A 17,458-nucleotide genomic window follows, 5' to 3' on the forward strand; every position below is an offset into this window, starting at 1 on the left:
CTTCACACTTTTAGAGGCTTGTACTTAGTTGCATAAGAGAAGTGTGTCTTTAATTAACAAAGCAATTGCTGTGGCTGTATTTTATATTAAAAGTTTATTGCATACTTCTTTACTATAGTACAACGCTTTTGCCTCGGGAGTAGATCCACATTTACTTTTAATGCATCTTGAGAACTCCAAAAAACATTTAGTTTTTTAACTGAGAAGAAAAAACTGTTGGATTCACATATGATCCACTTTATATGGATAATGTATGTAATCCAATTTATATTAGATATTTATATTAATTTACATTCAACATATTTTTACTACACATTTATTTCTCTGGTTGAACAGTGCTATATTTATTTTCTATACCAAATTTGAGTCGTCTTCATGCGCTTCACCTTCTTTTGTAGCTGCAATATGCCATAGAGGAGTGCCTCAGCAGTTGGGGGACAACCTGTATAGTAATTTCAAAAATAAAATAGGTTACTAGGATTTTAATAAGATGCAATTTCTACATACCAGGTACGTAAATATCTACAGGAATGATCCTATCACAGCCTCTGACTACAGAGTAACTGTAGTGATAGTATCCACCTCCATTGGCACAGCTTCCCATAGAAATAACCCATCGTGGTTCTGTCATTTGATCATAGATCTTTCTTAGAGCTGGTGCCATTTTATTGGTCAATGTTCCAGCAACAATAATCACATCAGATTGTCTTGGAGAAGCACGGAAAACCACTCCATATCTGTCCATGTCGTATCTAGGTGCAGCAATGTGCATCATTTCTACAGCACAGCAAGCTAATCCAAATGTCATAGGCCAAATAGATCCCTTACGACCCCAATTAAGTAAGTCATCTAAACGAGCTAATGCAAACTCAGCTAGATTATTTGTATTTTGAAAAGGGCTGTAAGGCATAGGCTCCTTTTTGGCAGGTAATTGAAAATCCTTAGCCTCGGTAGCCTGATTTCTGTTTTGCTGTACACTAGAGCCAATAGAACTTAAAGCGCCGACATTCTTTCGAACCAATGCCACCAAGCTCTGTTGGGCATTTTCTAAAGAAAAAAAAAAAACGTATGATATCAAATACATAATTTATTATATATATACACATATATATATATATCATGTACGGAGCCCAGGAAAAGAAATAGAGGTTATGTCAGATACAGAGCAGGCGATAAAACTGTAAAACAAGAGACAAGGGATAATTGTTACTTTTCCATATTGTATATGAAGCTAATAAACGAATAATAATATAGAATAGGGTATTTGAAATCTATGTGATCCCGAAAATGCGTAATTCCACGACGGTAGGTCGTCAAAGTTGTTACGAAACAAGTGACAATCAGTATTCATGAAAATTCGAAGTAATTAATTTGTGACCCGTGTTATTATTAACCGAACGGTTATTGCGAATTAGTTGTATTTATTTCGCATGACTCACGATTCAATACGATGGAACGCAACATTTTTCAGCTCGATCGTACACTGACGTCAGAGAGCTGATTGCAACTGCATCTACTGAACATGGACCATAGTTAGGTGGCGTTTAATCGCGATATACGCCGGTGTTTATTCTTACATCTTGTTTATCTGTCTTGTCTCGATACAAATTTAATATGTTGTTCTGTAATTTCAGAATTGATTATTTTTCCAATACTGTCCTTCAATTTATTATTCACATTATGCAATTCAATGTAAGATTTTAAAGAAATGTAATTGCGCCTGTCGACGGATACTCAACTATAACACCAGGGTCGTTCCAACGAGAATAGCCCATAAGTATAAACGTCCTCGGTTTCTCGATTCGTAAATAGCGTTATCATCAATGATATTACATAAATTTGGAAATATTTTGAAGCTTGTTAGGCTTTCGCACCAAATTCAAATTAGAAATAGCTCAAATTTATATTACATACACCTACTACAGGCAATCTGATATATTCGCTCTTCATAAAATCATACTTGGAGCGAATATTATAGATGGCATTGATGTTTCGTTTTAAGAGAACTAAGTAATTCTCCGATTCTGTTTAATTCTTGTTGAACAACACAAACGAGACATCAAGGTATGAATTATATGGATAAATAATAGTATTGTTTTAATGAATAAAATCAGTATTTCAGTGATGTACAAATTTGTGATGTTTCAGTGCATTAAAGTATTGTGTAATATCTTAACCTATACCTGACAACAATTAAAATTTCTTTCATTTTCAGATGCGACACGTTCCGTTTATATCCCGCACGGTATTAGTGCAGAATAATAATGTGGAAAATGCTTTTCGTATCTTGAATAGAATTCTTGGTCAGGAAGAAATTTTGGATCAGTATCGACGAACAAGATATTATGAGAAGCCAACTCAAGTCAGGCGTAGAATTAATTATGAAAGGTGCAAAGCTATTTACGACGAGGATATGAGCAGAAAAATTAAGTTTATCCTTAGGAAAAATCGTGTGGATCCCTTCCCTGGATGTTTGTAGTTTCATAGAATTTAACTCACAAATTAAGTTTAAGAAATCAATTGTCCAAATTCAAGTAAAAGAGATATCAAGTCAGTTGTAAAAGTGTTTGTATTTTACCAAATATGTGAGAAATTATGTTTCTATACCTTTTCCTTTTTAAGATCATTTTTTCGAACGTCTCTTTAATGTAACTTGCATTGCTTTCACTCTGTGTTACGCTCAAACTTGGTCTGCTGATCCAGTTTAGTAAAATAGAGTGAGATACATATTTGAGTAGTGGTAACTTTTCAGTGGAAACAACAAGCAGCAACCTTTATAGAATATTTTTGTACTATGATTGAATAGAGTGTAGAGGAAAAGAGACAACAGTAAAACTGATAAATCGGTTATTGTAAACTGCAATTGGTAATTGATAAATAAAGAAAGGAATTACAGTTTCCGTCAGTATGGGAAAATTCAAGGATGCGTGCTTGCCAGGAATGATTTTAGGGTTGCTACTTCATTTAATCATAATTACATGGAGACTAAAGTACTCTAGTCTCCATGCATAATTACTTCCGACATGCATTACAAGTAACAGAGTCCAATGACCATCGAGAAGTTAGCGTCAAAAAATAAAAATTTATGTTTTTAATGCTTAAAAATGTTACTTATGTTTTCCTAATTGCTCCGCTGCTATTATATAATAAGTCAGTTCGTGCAAGCGTTTTTACGTGCTCCGGAGCATTAATAGCTGATAATAGTATTTTTTAGAGAAATTTTGGTACGCATAGATGGATCCACAAAAAGCTAGAATGGATAAACGCTATTAAACATATAATCTTCAATAACATAACTAAGTAAATTTAGTTGAATTTAGTAGTTGACTGTAGTACGTGTTAGTTGTTTTACTGAGTACGTTTACACGCATCGGTTTTAGAAAGGATTAAATCACGTTAGGTTTTTTTAAACAAAATCTCTCTTTAAAACCGAAACCGAAATCTATTAAATTCGAAAACCGAAACTGAAAAAACCCAAACCGAAATTCAAGCTTTTACCATTATAAACACTGTAACCGAACCAATATTTCTTTTGTTTGCAGTCTCTGATTTCGGTTTTGGTTTTAGAGAGATAGTTTCGTTAATAAGAAAAACCAAACGTGATTTAAACCTATCTAAACTCCGAGCGCGTAAGCGTTCTCATTGCATATGTTTTTACCGTGTAGGGCTGAAATAGAGTTAACCAATTAAAAACAAGATTTGAGCGGAATAAGCTAACTTGATTGGTTAACTCTATTTCAACCCTGCATGGTGGAACACATGCATTAGCTCAATTTCCACCGTGCAAAGTTTAAACAGAGTTAACCAATCAAGTTAGCTTATTCCGCTCAAATCTTGTTTTTAATTGGTTAACTCTATTTCAACCCTGCATGGTGGAACACATGCATTAGCTCAATTTCCACCGTGCAAAGTTTAAACAGGGTTAACCAATCACATATAGGAGTTGAATGGAATAGACCAATGAGGCCGCTAAACTTTGTGTAATCTCTGCACGGTGGAAAGTAACTGATGAAATTAGTTACTGAATGCATGTATTTTTGGAAATTCTTAATCTGAATGGATAATTACGTCTGTTAAGCTCAGTTACCTTTGGCCGCCTGCCCTAAAGCCTATCATATTGACAAATGGCGCAACAAACCGAATGCTTCACCAATCACCCAATGCAAATTCTTGTATACACGATGTATTATTGGTCAAGTGTTGACGTTCTAGGAGTAATTAGCTGACATCGATGGTGAACATGACGGAATATTTAGGGTGTATTTCACAACTTTCTGCAAGTACTGTGATTATCGTCGTATATCTGAAAAGGATATAATATTGTTTGCAGCACTTGCAATTAACTATGCAACACATCGTTATGTTTACACTACGATCTGAAACGATTCAGTTAATACTGGTCTTAAGGAATAGACAAATTATAGACATTTCTACTTGTAAGGTATATTTAGGATTGGTCAATTCCTTTCGATCGGTATTAAGTAAAGCAGTTAAGTTAATTGTGTAAGCGTAGTCTATAATGTGTGCAACACCCGCACTGAGTGTTCGAACACAGGCCTAATATGGCGGCTTACGTAAATGAAGAAAATCACATATTTAATATACAATGACAAGAATAATATGTGTAAGAACTACATTTTAGATACCCAAAATTTAATAAACGACATTGAGAAAACATTTCCAATTGTAAATAATTCAATTACTCGCAATACTATTGTATTCGCCAAGTGTTTTATCTTTCCTTTCCTTATAAAAACCCATCCATGATCTTCGCAGTGGCGAACAGTGATGAACACCTTGGTGATTCCCAAGGCACATTGTTTCGCTTCTATATAACGAAATATCACAACTCAGTGCTAACGTCACGTTAGGTTGGTCTAATTATGTTGTATATTATTTACGTATACGTATTTTGTGATGTAAAGTAAAAGTTTTGGCTTTCATATTTTGTTAACGCATTTCATACATAATAAAATATACGAGTCTGAGAAGCTATGTCTTATTAATATATATTTGCTATTTATATCTTATGCTATTGAAAAGTCAGTACTTTGAAGGTAGTGGTGTTGCAAACATATTGTTTTGAGTTATGTGATTGATATATGTATATTCATATTTAGAGCAATTGTTACTGGCTCAGTGTAGCTGGGTCTTAATTCTCAAGATAATTATATCCTATCTTAAATTTAACAATTGAGGTAATTCTGATGATGCATACAAATATTTATGGTTTTAGCAATTGATTGTTAAGAATGCCGTTCAAATTTCATTTGAAGAAAAGTCGCCAATACAATGTAGTTTCTAAAAATCAGTATATGATTTGTGTTGAATTACTGGACACTACGACAATAGAATGTACACTGAGTATCGACAGTATAGGCCAAGAGTGTTTAAACAATTTAACACAAAGGCTTGGGCTTGGTCAACCTGAGTTTTTTGGACTACGCTATATCTGTCGGCATGGTTCACCTTCACCACGATGGGTTGATATGGACAAACCATTAAAACGACAACTTGAAAAAGAGGCAAAGAGTTTTAATCTTTATCTCAGAGTCATGTACTATGTTACGGATATTCAACTTATCCAGGATGAAATGACAAGGTATATAAAAATATACATCTTGAATATTAGTCTTATCTCTGTTAATACAAAGTAATAACTTATTTTAATATTTCTTATAAACATTTATAGATACCATTATTACCTCCAACTTAAAAGTGATGTACTAGAGGGCAGAATTCACTGTAACCCCAGACAAGCCAGTCTTTTGGCTAGTTATTCAATGCAAGCTGAGTTTGGAAATTACGATGCTGAGCGTCATACTGTCGAATGTCTTCAACAATGCACATTCTTTCCTAAAGTACATAAAATAATTATTAAATTCATTGTTTCTTTTCTTGATAAAATAATTATTAATAATTTCTTCAGGATGTGATTCAAGCAGAACCAGGAGGACAAGATGTATTACTAAATGCTGCAATGTGTCAGTATAAAACTTTAGGTGGTGTTACTCAAGCAGCATCAGAAGAACTCTACATTTCCATTGTAGTTCAATTGGAGGGTTATGGCCATGAAACTTTTACAGCAAAGGTAAATACTATCATAAAATTCAAGCCAAATTCAAATTTATTATTAAATATGCATCATATCGCAGGATGAAGGAAACAATGAAGTAATATTAGGTATCTCAGTCAATGGAATCATGATTGGGTATCCTACTACTCAAATAACACAATTTTACAGGTAACTTTAAATATTAACAATTTCAGAAGTTCTTTCGTTCAAACGCTATAACTTTATTGAAAACTGATTGTATATCTTGTGCTCCCAAATCTTAATACTCACAATCACTACACTACTTCTGATTTCAAGGTGGAAAGATATAAGTAACGTCATTAATCACAAAAAAACATTTAGAATAGAATGTCAATCAGAGGTCGAAGATGCTAAGCAATTTATATTTGGAGATTCGCGTAGTGCAAAATATACATGGCGTTTGTGTATAGCACAACATACATTTTATATGCAACATCAGGAAAGCCGACCGGCAGATAGATTAACCAATGGCTATTTCGTAAGTGCTTCAAATTCATTAAGTTAATCAGTATATTATATGATCAACATATTGACACAAACGACTTATCCACTTCAGGATAGCGATACAAATGACTCGAGTGAACAGGCGGCATCTGTTAATTTAGAAAATCGGACGGCGGAAGATCAAACTCGATGGACAAGTTATAATGACCTTTCTGCTTCGCCATATCCAGTAGTTTCAGTTTCTTCGACAGATATTAACAATTTACGAGCGCTGTTGCCATCTTATAGGCCAGCGCCAGATTATGAGACGGCCGTACAAATGAAGTACAATAATGGTGGAAATCCTCCACAGCCTTATTATGCGAATCAATCGACTATTGTTGGACAGGATTTAACGTGCCTTCTTGGTACCGCAGTTAATCGAAGTAGATATTAACTTATTTTTTATTGGAGTTGTAATTTGCAAATACGCAATATGACAATGCAAAGTTTTATCCAATTGTGCCTAACGTCAACTAAAATGAGATTTGATTAAAACAGTTAATGCGTTTTTCCTGTAATTTCAAGACTGACACGCATATATTTTTCATAAATCCTATTTCTGGTTATTGTGAAACTTTAAATATTGGATTTCATTGAACCTGTTAGGCTCAGTAGTATATTATTGATAAATATTGAAAAGGAATGTTCAACTATATCGAAAATGGTGCAAAAATATATGATATTTAAACCTCTGCCGAGCGCCCCTCAAAAACTCTTTACGTCAGGCGGGCTGTGCCGAGAAGCTCATTTCCGAAAATCGTGTATAAAATCTATATGAAACTATCTTATACTAAAAATGAAAATTACTTACCTTCGTAGGGATGTATTCAAAAGAAATATCTAAAGAATTACTAAAAAAGCAGTTATTATTTATAACAAAGACAAAACCAAAAAAGACGAAGAAGAGGGGGGTAAACTGAAACGTAATCGCTATGCCTGACAGGCCAGCCGCGCCCGACGGAGGGTTAATAAAATAGTCCATTTCATGGTTTTATTGTTTTTATGTAACAAGCAGAAAACTATGTAATAAATACTTGAGTGACTGATTTTCATTTATTAAAGAGTTAACAAATTTAGTAACGTGTGAAATCGTTATAAGGTACTTTGAAGATACCTTTTAATTGCACTGTATGTAATTTCAAAGTACTTGGAAATAATTATAATCACGTTGTTAACTATATATAGTATTATATAATTGTATCAATGTGAACTAACAAATGTTTTGACAAAGCAAGATTATTGTTTGAAAACGTATTAAAGTCATTATTTATTGATATTATTATAGTCTCTAGATACCGCGTTTATAAACGATAAATATATGTCATAAATTGATGATTTCACTAATTGTTGCATTCCTTCTTCAATACCTACTGTCACATTGTTATTAATTTATTTGAAAATACGGTTTATGAAGTATAAATCATACGGCAAAACGTTTGACCTGTAATATGCAAGATTGTTTACATATTCAAAAAATGTGGTACAACTCAAAAGTGTAATCAAAAAACTTAAAAATCTAGTTATTCCATATTTGTTCTATTAGATTCATTATTATCAGCTGCCTTTATGGCTTGCACCAAACTAATTGGGTCAGGTTTACCTGCAATAGCATAAACTTTCACATTAGCTTCTTTTAAAACATGTCCTGTCACTGATCCAATAGCTACCGCCTTTGTTTTTTCTAAAATACCATGATTTTTTAAAAGACTTAATGTGTACTTCACTATCGAAGGACTGAAGAAAACAAAAGCATGTGGCAGCGGATTAATGGTTTTAAGAATATCCTCCTCTAAAGTCTTACTAGGCAATGTTCTATATACAACCAATTTTTTCATTTTAACTCCACCAGTAGTAAGAATCTTAGAAAGAGTATCTCGTGCAATTTCACTACATGGATACAACAGTGGAGCACTCTCTTGACACTGATCATTTAGAATCTGCTTTCCAAGTTGCTCAGCATTACCAGATTCAGCTCCAGGGCAATTTTCCAAACCCAGAGAATTATTTGCTGCAGTTCTTGTAGCTGGTCCAACACAATAAGCAGGCAAAGATTTCCACAAATTAATAATATTCACATTTTTAGATTCTTTTATTGCCAAATTGACTGCCTCTACTGCCCGAGTACTTGTAAAAATAATACCTGTTAATATGATATTCAATTATCGATTAACCTATTACAAAATAACATGATAGTCTATTTATACAAAGAAAAAACTAATTCACACTTGATTACCCGAATATGATTGTGATGTTAATAAACACGTTAAAAGCTCTTGAAGGTTCATAAATTCAAATCGCAAAGCAGGTAGATGTTCGCACGTGTAACCAGCTGATTCCAAAACTTCTGTATACGTTTTTTGCGTTTGGTCTTTATCATTTTGGCCTTTACACAAAATCACCTTTTTTCTACCCAAAGCCATGTTTTTCGTTACATAAAACCAGCTTTTCACTCTGAAAAATTTTTCATAGTCATTGGCTATGTTTCCACCGGAGTCGAAGGAGAGTTGAGATACATTGAATGTATACGTATAGTAGAATATCTACAGATATGCACACACGTATTTCATCTTTTCAACTTGATGCCAGTGGAACATAGCCACTAATTTAAAACAGTAAATACTGCTAAATACCTGGTAACGAAAAATGATTGAGTAATGAACTCTTATCCGATAAGAAAACCATGACTAGCTGCGCATGTTCTAAACTTGGTGAACAGCGAATGGCTATTTTGTGATAGCCGTATAAAAAATAAAATCCTGGAATTCTAACTTTCCTAATTAATGTTCTATATTTATATTTTTATCTTTTTCGTGAATTTAGCTGTTAAATGAAAATACGTGTAAATTTTATATCAATTCAAAATATCTATCATTGAGGATATCATTAACCAACATTTTAATGTAAAATAATATGATTTTTGTTTGAAGTTAGAACATGCAATATATTTAGTCGAAACACTTTTTACATACATACATTCACTTCATTTCCGTCCTGGTTCGTTAGAAAGTGGTCCTGTACCTAAATGCCCATCGCTGTTAATAAGTTAAATAATTCCACATAAATATATACGTACGAAAGTTTGTATTTTTATGATATACATACAATGTGAATAATATTTACATTGCCATTGCGATTTAATCGCGAGCAATTGCTACAAATACAAAAATAAAAAAATGTAACTTGAAAAATGCAAACATATTAGAACGCATAAACTTTTGTAAATTTCGAATCCGAATACAATCATCTCTCGTGTACATTGAGCATTTTGAGGTATCACGATACGTTTAATATAGGCAACATTTTAAATCATGTGAAATTATACATCAGCATCTTATATTAGAAACAGGTATTTAATTTTGAAAATTCAACACAGCACGACACGCAGTCCAATGAAGTGCAATCTATTTCCTCATAATAAATTGAAGTTTGCAATTTTTATGTTGCACAGTGCAGACTTAATTCCTCTTGCTCGCACGATATGTAATGCTTGCAGTTTAAAAAAAGAAAATAGAAAAATAAAAACGAATTATAGTTCAGCTGCGTCTTCCAAACGTTTAACAACTTTTTTATACTCCTCTTCGAGCAAACGGTATTCCTTTTCCAAAATTTGTATGCGCTGTTCCGTTGACGGAATCGGCATATTCGGAAGCTTCTCATTATTTTTTCGTGAAGACTCTAGCTTTCTCTGATCATGCTGCTCGCGTTTGTAAGGCACATTCAGTCTTCTTTTCACATCCAGCCTATACTCGCGATACTCATTCTCATTTGACAAATCTGTCGCACGCAATTTGAGAATCTCGTAGACTCTGCGGGATTGTTTCTACAATTTTACGATAGACATTGCATAATTATTATACAGACATACATAATTCTTGTTCCAAGCTTAAGATTATAATAAAAAATATACCGAATTAATCTTGAACTTTTCTCTTGCTTCAGTAGCCATTAATTTGTTAAATCCCTCTTTCAGGCGATCTCTTGCAAAACTAGGTAATGTAGAACAATTAACGGCGTCTACATAATCTCTCAGCCGTTGAAAATCCATAGATGGATCTTCCACTATAAAATTGAAAATAATCATAGCATATTCATTAAATCCATGCGCATACAACTCTCATATTAACGCCTGTATTTCAGTGTACATGCAAACGAAAAATCTAGCGGAAAATGTCGTTCAACAAAATTGGTGACGTTGATAGAATACACGTGCACAGCAATGTATGCTTCGATTCTGGATTTGTGCGTGTGCACTCATACGCGATAGTGAAAGTAATACGGTATGAATAAGCTTGTACTTTTGCAAATTGATATAGTCACAATTGGGTTGTATAATAATTTATTACCTGTTATGTCTTTCACTTCATTTCTCCCAGTATATTCGCGGTATATGGCTCGCAAGAGTTGGGTACCCAGTCCCATACTTTGGAAAGGAGGTAATATCAGAACCTGTGCAATGCGTGGCCGTGTATGATGAGGATATGCATAATACTGATACACAGTGGCAAAACCGACAGTAGCATACCGAGGTAAACCATCTTTTGAAACGTATTTTTCAAACCTAATAAAACAAAATTGTCAATGTATTTATAATCCAAAAAATAATTTTCCTCATACTATTGTTATATAAAAGTATACATTACATGTTAAAATAATGCCACTGATCATCATCAATGTCGATAAAGTTTGCAGCATCTATGTACCACAGTAGAAAAGTTTGAAGACGTTGGTGATACTCCCGAAATCCTTTATAACTCATGTCAGCTTTGTATACCTCAAAGTGCCTTATATCACCTTGATCTAAAAAATTAAAAATCATAGATTACATAGAAAATATTAAAAAATTGCAAGATTCATAAAGTTCTATTAAGATATAAAGCCTAAAGGTGTATTAAATATTTATACCATTCACTGAAAAAGAATGTAATTGTTCTCCATGTGGTCTAAAGGTATCATCTTTTTTCAAAGATTTGATGAAAGAATCCAAACTATCATGAATTTGAGCTGTCAGTTTTCCAGAAAACTTTGGTAGTACTTCATCCGGTTCGACTCCCTCATACATTAACTTATTTACTTTTTCAGCATATGTCATTCCCAAATAAGTCTCCAATGAACCAGCCGAGTAGTACAATTTTACTCTTAAATCCCGATATCCAAAAATTGATTCACTGTATAAATAAACCATTTTATCAAAATAAGAAAATAATGCAATGTTTAAATATTATGAAATATGATTTACATACCCATCACCAAACACTTGATGAGACATTTCTGGTCTAAATGTCGCTTCATCATCTTCAAGATCTTCTACAGAGCGAACCAACTTAAATTCTAAAGCATCATTACTACTAATAATAAACGACTTTAATCGAGCAGTCGCTGCATCGTCCATCATCCTGCAAAAAGCCATCTTTAAAAATTATGTATTTATAAATTATTCTACTATATTTTCATATGGAATTGACAAAATGTCCATTTGAGGTGATAGGTAAAATTCATAAAAGGAATAAGTAACCCCACTCTTAAATATAATTGTTTGAAAAACATTCGTTATTATAAATTTATTGACCTTGAAGGTAAAAACTATAATAACAGGTTACATTATTTCATATTCGGAAATAAACCAAACCAGAAAGCCAAGTTTATTAATTTTAAATTCTCATAACGTAGTTTAAGGCAAAGTGCTAAAATAAAGAAAAAAGAGAAATACATTACTTCTTTAACCTCTATAAAACGAAAAGTAGTTAAAAATCATGTAATATGGACAAATACGGAATGAAAACACTGACAGAAATCGAATAATCTAATATAACGTTAAAAAGTTTAATCCTTACCCTTTTATGGTTTAATTATTCGTATTAATTTCCCTAAACCTGCAAACAAGCTTTCACCATTTAAAATATGATCACGAAACAGCTTCGCGCCAAAGGTAAAACGTTACAAATTGGCCGGGAACATATGATTAATAGCTATACAACTATGCAAGAAGAAATGGATAATTTTCACCTTTTCCTTCTAAAGGCTACTTCAGTTGTTTGAATCTTAAGGATAGGTAATAATTGTTAATTATATATTTTGTATATTTGTCTATGCAAAATAAGTAAGTAACAGAATATATTGTAGCCGATAATTATGGATTACCTAAAGTAAAGAAAGATAAAAAAAATTTGCTTTATTTTAACAACCACTAACGCCTGTGAAAATCATAGATATAGAAAAGACATAGATGTAACATAACCCTGCGTGGGAAGCCGTCCAGGGAGGGGTGCTGAGGTACACTGAGCCTACTTGTGATTGGTTACTATTGAAAGCAAGCGCAGTGATGTAAAAGTGCTACGTAAGCTTTGTCGCGGGTCTATCGTTCCAAGAGAACCAATCATGTTAAGCCATGGTAAGGGAGGGGTCAGCTTGAATTTGATTGGTTATGTAGCGAACTCCCCCCAACCCCCCTCATCATGCCGCTCGCCCCTTGCCAAAAATATCAGTTTATGCTACATCTATGTCTTTTCTATATCTATGGTGAAAATGACTTAAGCGTTAGGCAATATAGTAATCTGGCACATCTCCTCATTGGAGGAGTCTGAAATAAGGAAAGGAAGGAAGGCAATATAGTAATATTTTATTTGAAGAGTTCCGTGTTGGCGTCTTGTTTTCGAACTAGCAGCAGACATACATATGTGATATTCCGGTGGGGAAGATGTCTCTCTGTAGTGCTCTATAGTTGATAATTATTGTAATGACACTAAACATGATGGATTACGAGTTTAAGATAAAAACGCAGAAGGACCGTACGAAGGTCGAAGATCTCTTCGAATTTGAAGGATGTAAAGTTGGAAGAGGTACCTACGGGCATGTGTATAAAGCCCGAAGAAAAGAAGGGTTAGTTTTTGCATTCTAACCTTCATGTGGCTGAATTTATTTAAGTTGAATATTTCGAATTCTCATGATACTTAATAAAAAAATGAATTGAAATCTTTGATATAACTTTAGTGGGTCAATTTTTATATTCCAATGGATCACATTATATCGTATCCTCTGTTGTGCTACCAGTCCCCTGTATGTCAATAATTGCAATGATATTTCTCTAAATTTTTCCAATATTTAAGAATAATTTATATAATTATTAATTTTATCTCTACACTGTATTATATGGATATAATATGAAGACCATACATACAGTGCATTGTAAAGTATGTTAATTTGATAATATAAATTTTCTTTGGTATTCTTTTCAATAAAATTTGTTTCTAATTTTTTAATTTTCTCACTAGTGTGCCAGATAGTGAATTAAAATCTAGACCAGATACAAAAGACTTTGGACTGAAACAAATTGAAGGCACAGGACTTTCTATGTCTGCCTGTAGAGAAATAGCAGTAAGTATTTTAAATATTTATATTTAATATATTCAGGCAACTAATGTCCTTGTGGTTATTTTATTAGGAACATGAGATCTGATTTTAAATGAGGTTAAAATCACAATACGTAATATGTGAAATCTGTATTAAATATATATAGATTATTTGATTACTTTGCAGCTACTCAGGGAACTAAAACATGTCAATGTGATTACTCTTATTCGTGTATTTCTTTCCCATAATGACCGCAAAGTATGGTTACTTTTTGACTTTGCAGAACACGATCTGTGGGTATGTAAATTATTAGTATTTCTGCATTACAAGATGATTTAGCTATTGAAGAAATTAAACATATAATACCTTTGCAGCATATCATTAAGTTCCATAGAGCAGCTAAGGCCAATAAGAAACCTGTTATGGTACCAAAAGGCATGGTTAAATCCTTATTATATCAAATTTTAGATGGCATACATTATCTGCATTCCAATTGGGTACTTCACAGAGATTTGGTAATAATCTTAAAAATTACTAATGGTTTAAAGCTATTACACTTTTAAAACTTTATTTATTTTAATTGATTTCAATACAATATTATTGATTTATCTCTTTCAGAAACCAGCTAATATATTAGTAATGGGTGAAGGAAATGAAAGAGGACGAGTTAAAATAGCTGATATGGGTTTTGCCAGGTTATTCAATGCACCTCTCAAACCATTGGCAGATTTGGATCCTGTAGTAGTAACCTTTTGGTACAGGGCACCAGAGTTGCTACTAGGAGCAAGACATTATACTAAAGCTATTGGTATGTAATTATACATTAATTATAATTATATAAAGTTTAATCGCCAACATAATTGTAGATATATGGGCCATTGGTTGCATATTTGCGGAGCTCTTGACATCCGAACCAATATTTCATTGTAGACAAGAGGACATTAAAACTAGCAATCCATATCATCATGATCAACTAGACAGGTAAGAGAGTGATGGAATATGTGATCATCATAATTAAGCACACATTGTATTTTAGGATATTTAACGTCATGGGATTTCCACTTGAAAAAGATTGGGAAGACATCAAGAAAATGCCAGAGCATCCTACATTACTTAAAGATTTTAAACGTTCTAAGTGAGTCGGCTTACCTGAAAGAAAACAAAAAAATTTAGTAATGCAAATAAAACACATTTTTATTGTTTTAGTTATGCCAACTGTTCACTTACAAAATACATGGATCGACATAAAATCAAGCCCGATAGTAAGGCTTTTAATTTGGTAAGAATAACATGCATAGTATAACAATTATTTTAGTAGCATTTCGTTACGTAACTTTAATACGGGTATTGCAGTTGCAAAAGCTGCTGATGATGGATCCAAATAAAAGGATTACATCAGAGCATTCAATGCAGGATGCCTACTTCCAAGAGGAACCACTGCCAACTCAAGAGTATGTATTAGATAAACTGTTCTATCCATTTATCAAATATACAATCATTTTCCCTTTTTCATTTATTTAATACTAATATTCTTACATCACACAGTATCTTTGCGGGATGTCCAATTCCATACCCTAAAAGGGAATTCCTAACGGATGACGACACTGAAGAAAAGACTGAAAATAAAGCTAGGCAGAACCAGCAGCAAACGGTAAATATCTTACAATAAAAAAGTTTAATTAAAGAACGCAATTTAAATCACTATACGTAGAGATCTTTTTTTAAAAGACCTGTAGAGTCATGTCTCCGTGAATTTTTATAGCAACAGAATCAACAGCAACAGGGGAACAGTGAACACAGCCACGGGCAAAATCAGAAACGAGTGAGACTGAACGGTCCTCATGGTGCTCCAGAGTTTCATCAACACCAAAGTCATGCAATGACACATCAACAGCCTCCTGGAATGGTCTATTCGACTGCTCAACCAACTCAATCCTCAAATTTTCACCAACGTTTTTAAAGGAACGAGAAATCAATAAATCAGTCGCATAATTTATCGACTCAATTTAATGAAATTGTATGTCAACAGAATGACCTACGATCATTGTATATTCCCTTGGTCATGATATTACAAGTTTATTTATATACTTGACAGAGTACTTTTATTATTAGGCTTTTATCCTATCCTAATATATGTATGTCGTTGAGCCAAATGTATCTTTCAATTTATAACGGAAAATTCCTGAAACGCTGATCGTTATTATTAGGTTTTACTTAGAACAATAATGAAACACCTTATCTCCCTCAATTGATCATTTGCTTTACAAAGAGTGTTCAGTGGGGCTAAAACTAATGAAATCGTAGCATATATTGCAGCAGGAATTTTTAATAAAGATAATAGCCCGTATTCAGAACTCGCTTTTAGTGCTAATAGCGCGCTATTAGACGCCATCTTGTGACTAACAGCGAGAGAGTAAGAAATCCGTAAGTTTTTCAAAAGAGACATGATCCGTTTGAATTGTATAGTTATCGTGAATTTCGAAACAGATATCGCTTATCGAAAGACAGTGTACGATTTGTGATTAGTTTAGTGGAAGATAGGTTAGTGTCTCATGCCGGTCACCACAACGACATATCCCCAGCAATGCAGGTACTTGTAACCCTGCGGTTCTATGCTAAAGGATGCTACCAGACAGAATTAGGTGAGTTATTACCATAAGTCAATGCTCGTTGTGAAAATTAATATTATAATAAATTATTATTATCCCCAGCAATGCAGGTACTTGTAACATCCGTTTGAATTGTATAGTTATCGTGAATTTCGAAACAGATATCGCTTATCGAAAGACAGTGTACGATTTGTGATTAGTTTAGTGGAAGATAGGTTAGTGTCTCATGCCGGTCACCACAACGACATATCCCCAGCAATGCAGGTACTTGTAACCCTGCGGTTCTATGCTAAAGGATGCTACCAGACAGAATTAGGTGAGTTATTACCATAAGTCAATGCTCGTTGTGAAAATTAATATTATAATAAATTATTATAATACTCTGTCATTTGCATGATATCAGTAAAATTATTATACATTTTAGGAGATCTGCATGGCATTTCCCTGCCTAGCGTATCCAGAATAGTTGCAAAAGTATCTGATGCTATTGCTACACTGCTTCCACGATTTGTTGTGTATCCAGCTAGAATGGAAGCTCTTAAAATGGAGTTTTACAACATAGATCACTTTCCTGGGGTTGTGGGCTGTATTGATTGCACCCACATTGCAATAAAAAACCTCAGTCAGGAGTGAGCTATGTTGTATGTTCACCGTAAGGGTTATTATTCTATCAACGTGCAAGTAGTGTGTGATGCTCAGAGATGAATTCTGAATATTGTTGCTAAATGGTGAGGCAGTTTTCATGATGCACATATATGGGGCTCGTGTTTTCTGAAGGAAGAGTTTGGGGTAAGCATTTTTTCATTTATTAAAAGTATGTTTGATATTAGGTAATCAATGAAGTGATAATATATTTATTCTTATTTAATAGGCCTCGAGGATAAAGGGAATCTTGCTTGGGGATGCTGGATACCCATCC

General features: G+C 33.4%; 7 protein-coding genes across 12 annotated transcripts; 4 read left to right on the plus strand and 3 right to left on the minus strand.

Annotated features, from left to right (window-relative positions):
- Positions 1 to 69: 69 nt before the first annotated feature.
- LOC107266490 (NADH-quinone oxidoreductase subunit B) lies at positions 70 to 1,559 on the minus strand. Its single transcript, XM_015737013.2, has 3 exons — positions 1,440 to 1,559; positions 508 to 1,047; positions 70 to 442 (listed from the first exon to the last, which is right to left on the minus strand). Exons 1-3 carry the CDS (start codon positions 1,462 to 1,464, stop codon positions 345 to 347), a joined length of 663 nt encoding a protein of 220 aa, XP_015592499.1. The 5' UTR covers positions 1,465 to 1,559; the 3' UTR covers positions 70 to 344.
- A 656-nt stretch (positions 1,560 to 2,215) lies between these two features.
- Positions 2,216 to 2,563, plus strand: LOC107266492 (28S ribosomal protein S21, mitochondrial). The gene has a single exon (XM_015737015.1). It carries the CDS (start codon positions 2,216 to 2,218, stop codon positions 2,477 to 2,479), a length of 264 nt encoding a protein of 87 aa, XP_015592501.1. The 3' UTR covers positions 2,480 to 2,563.
- Positions 2,564 to 4,154: 1,591 nt separating this feature from the next.
- LOC107266488 (tyrosine-protein phosphatase non-receptor type 14) lies at positions 4,155 to 7,635 on the plus strand. Of its 4 annotated transcripts, none has more exons than XM_015737007.2 (7): positions 4,155 to 4,624; positions 5,237 to 5,602; positions 5,693 to 5,861; positions 5,930 to 6,091; positions 6,156 to 6,244; positions 6,374 to 6,575; positions 6,654 to 7,635. In XM_015737007.2, exons 2-7 carry the CDS (start codon positions 5,253 to 5,255, stop codon positions 6,975 to 6,977), a joined length of 1,296 nt encoding a protein of 431 aa, XP_015592493.1. In that variant the 5' UTR covers positions 4,155 to 4,624; positions 5,237 to 5,252; the 3' UTR covers positions 6,978 to 7,635. The 4 variants fall into 4 exon arrangements, with proteins under 4 accessions (XP_015592493.1, XP_015592496.1, XP_015592491.1 ...); XM_015737010.2 differs by lacking the exon at positions 4,155 to 4,624 and adding an exon at positions 4,666 to 4,871 and having other exon boundaries at positions 6,419 to 6,575; XM_015737005.2 differs by lacking the exon at positions 4,155 to 4,624 and adding an exon at positions 4,668 to 4,871.
- On the minus strand, positions 7,615 to 9,652 carry LOC107266489 (uroporphyrinogen-III synthase). 3 transcript variants are annotated; one of them, XM_025083725.1, is made up of 3 exons: positions 9,557 to 9,652; positions 8,817 to 9,034; positions 7,615 to 8,723 (listed from the first exon to the last, which is right to left on the minus strand). In XM_025083725.1, the coding sequence occupies exons 2-3, from the start codon at positions 9,001 to 9,003 to the stop codon at positions 8,104 to 8,106; spliced, it is 807 nt and encodes a 268-aa protein (XP_024939493.1). In that variant the 5' UTR covers positions 9,004 to 9,034; positions 9,557 to 9,652; the 3' UTR covers positions 7,615 to 8,103. The 3 variants fall into 3 exon arrangements, with proteins under 3 accessions (XP_024939493.1, XP_015592497.1, XP_024939492.1); XM_015737011.2 differs by lacking the exon at positions 9,557 to 9,652 and adding an exon at positions 9,214 to 9,332; XM_025083724.1 differs by lacking the exon at positions 9,557 to 9,652 and adding an exon at positions 9,128 to 9,143.
- LOC107266472 (histone acetyltransferase type B catalytic subunit) lies at positions 9,648 to 12,694 on the minus strand. The gene is made up of 7 exons (XM_015736975.2): positions 12,415 to 12,694; positions 11,824 to 11,976; positions 11,486 to 11,748; positions 11,224 to 11,380; positions 10,927 to 11,141; positions 10,491 to 10,642; positions 9,648 to 10,403 (listed from the first exon to the last, which is right to left on the minus strand). Exons 2-7 carry the CDS (start codon positions 11,973 to 11,975, stop codon positions 10,110 to 10,112), a joined length of 1,233 nt encoding a protein of 410 aa, XP_015592461.1. The 5' UTR covers position 11,976; positions 12,415 to 12,694; the 3' UTR covers positions 9,648 to 10,109.
- A 494-nt stretch (positions 12,695 to 13,188) lies between these two features.
- Positions 13,189 to 16,022, plus strand: LOC107266473 (cyclin-dependent kinase 8). Its single transcript, XM_015736976.2, has 11 exons — positions 13,189 to 13,459; positions 13,852 to 13,954; positions 14,117 to 14,227; positions 14,305 to 14,445; positions 14,549 to 14,738; positions 14,797 to 14,911; positions 14,967 to 15,065; positions 15,137 to 15,209; positions 15,284 to 15,381; positions 15,476 to 15,581; positions 15,693 to 16,022. Exons 1-11 carry the CDS (start codon positions 13,317 to 13,319, stop codon positions 15,888 to 15,890), a joined length of 1,377 nt encoding a protein of 458 aa, XP_015592462.1. The 5' UTR covers positions 13,189 to 13,316; the 3' UTR covers positions 15,891 to 16,022.
- Positions 16,023 to 16,552: 530 nt separating this feature from the next.
- LOC112494163 (putative nuclease HARBI1) lies at positions 16,553 to 17,172 on the plus strand. The gene is made up of 3 exons (XM_025083720.1): positions 16,553 to 16,572; positions 16,680 to 16,855; positions 16,964 to 17,172. The coding sequence occupies exons 1-3, from the start codon at positions 16,553 to 16,555 to the stop codon at positions 17,170 to 17,172; spliced, it is 405 nt and encodes a 134-aa protein (XP_024939488.1).
- Positions 17,173 to 17,458: the final 286 nt, after the last annotated feature.

This window comes from Cephus cinctus, unplaced genomic scaffold, assembly GCF_000341935.2.
Source record: "Cephus cinctus unplaced genomic scaffold, Ccin1 Ccin1_scaffold0318, whole genome shotgun sequence".
In the NCBI taxonomy this organism is placed as follows: domain Eukaryota; kingdom Metazoa; phylum Arthropoda; class Insecta; order Hymenoptera; family Cephidae; genus Cephus; species Cephus cinctus.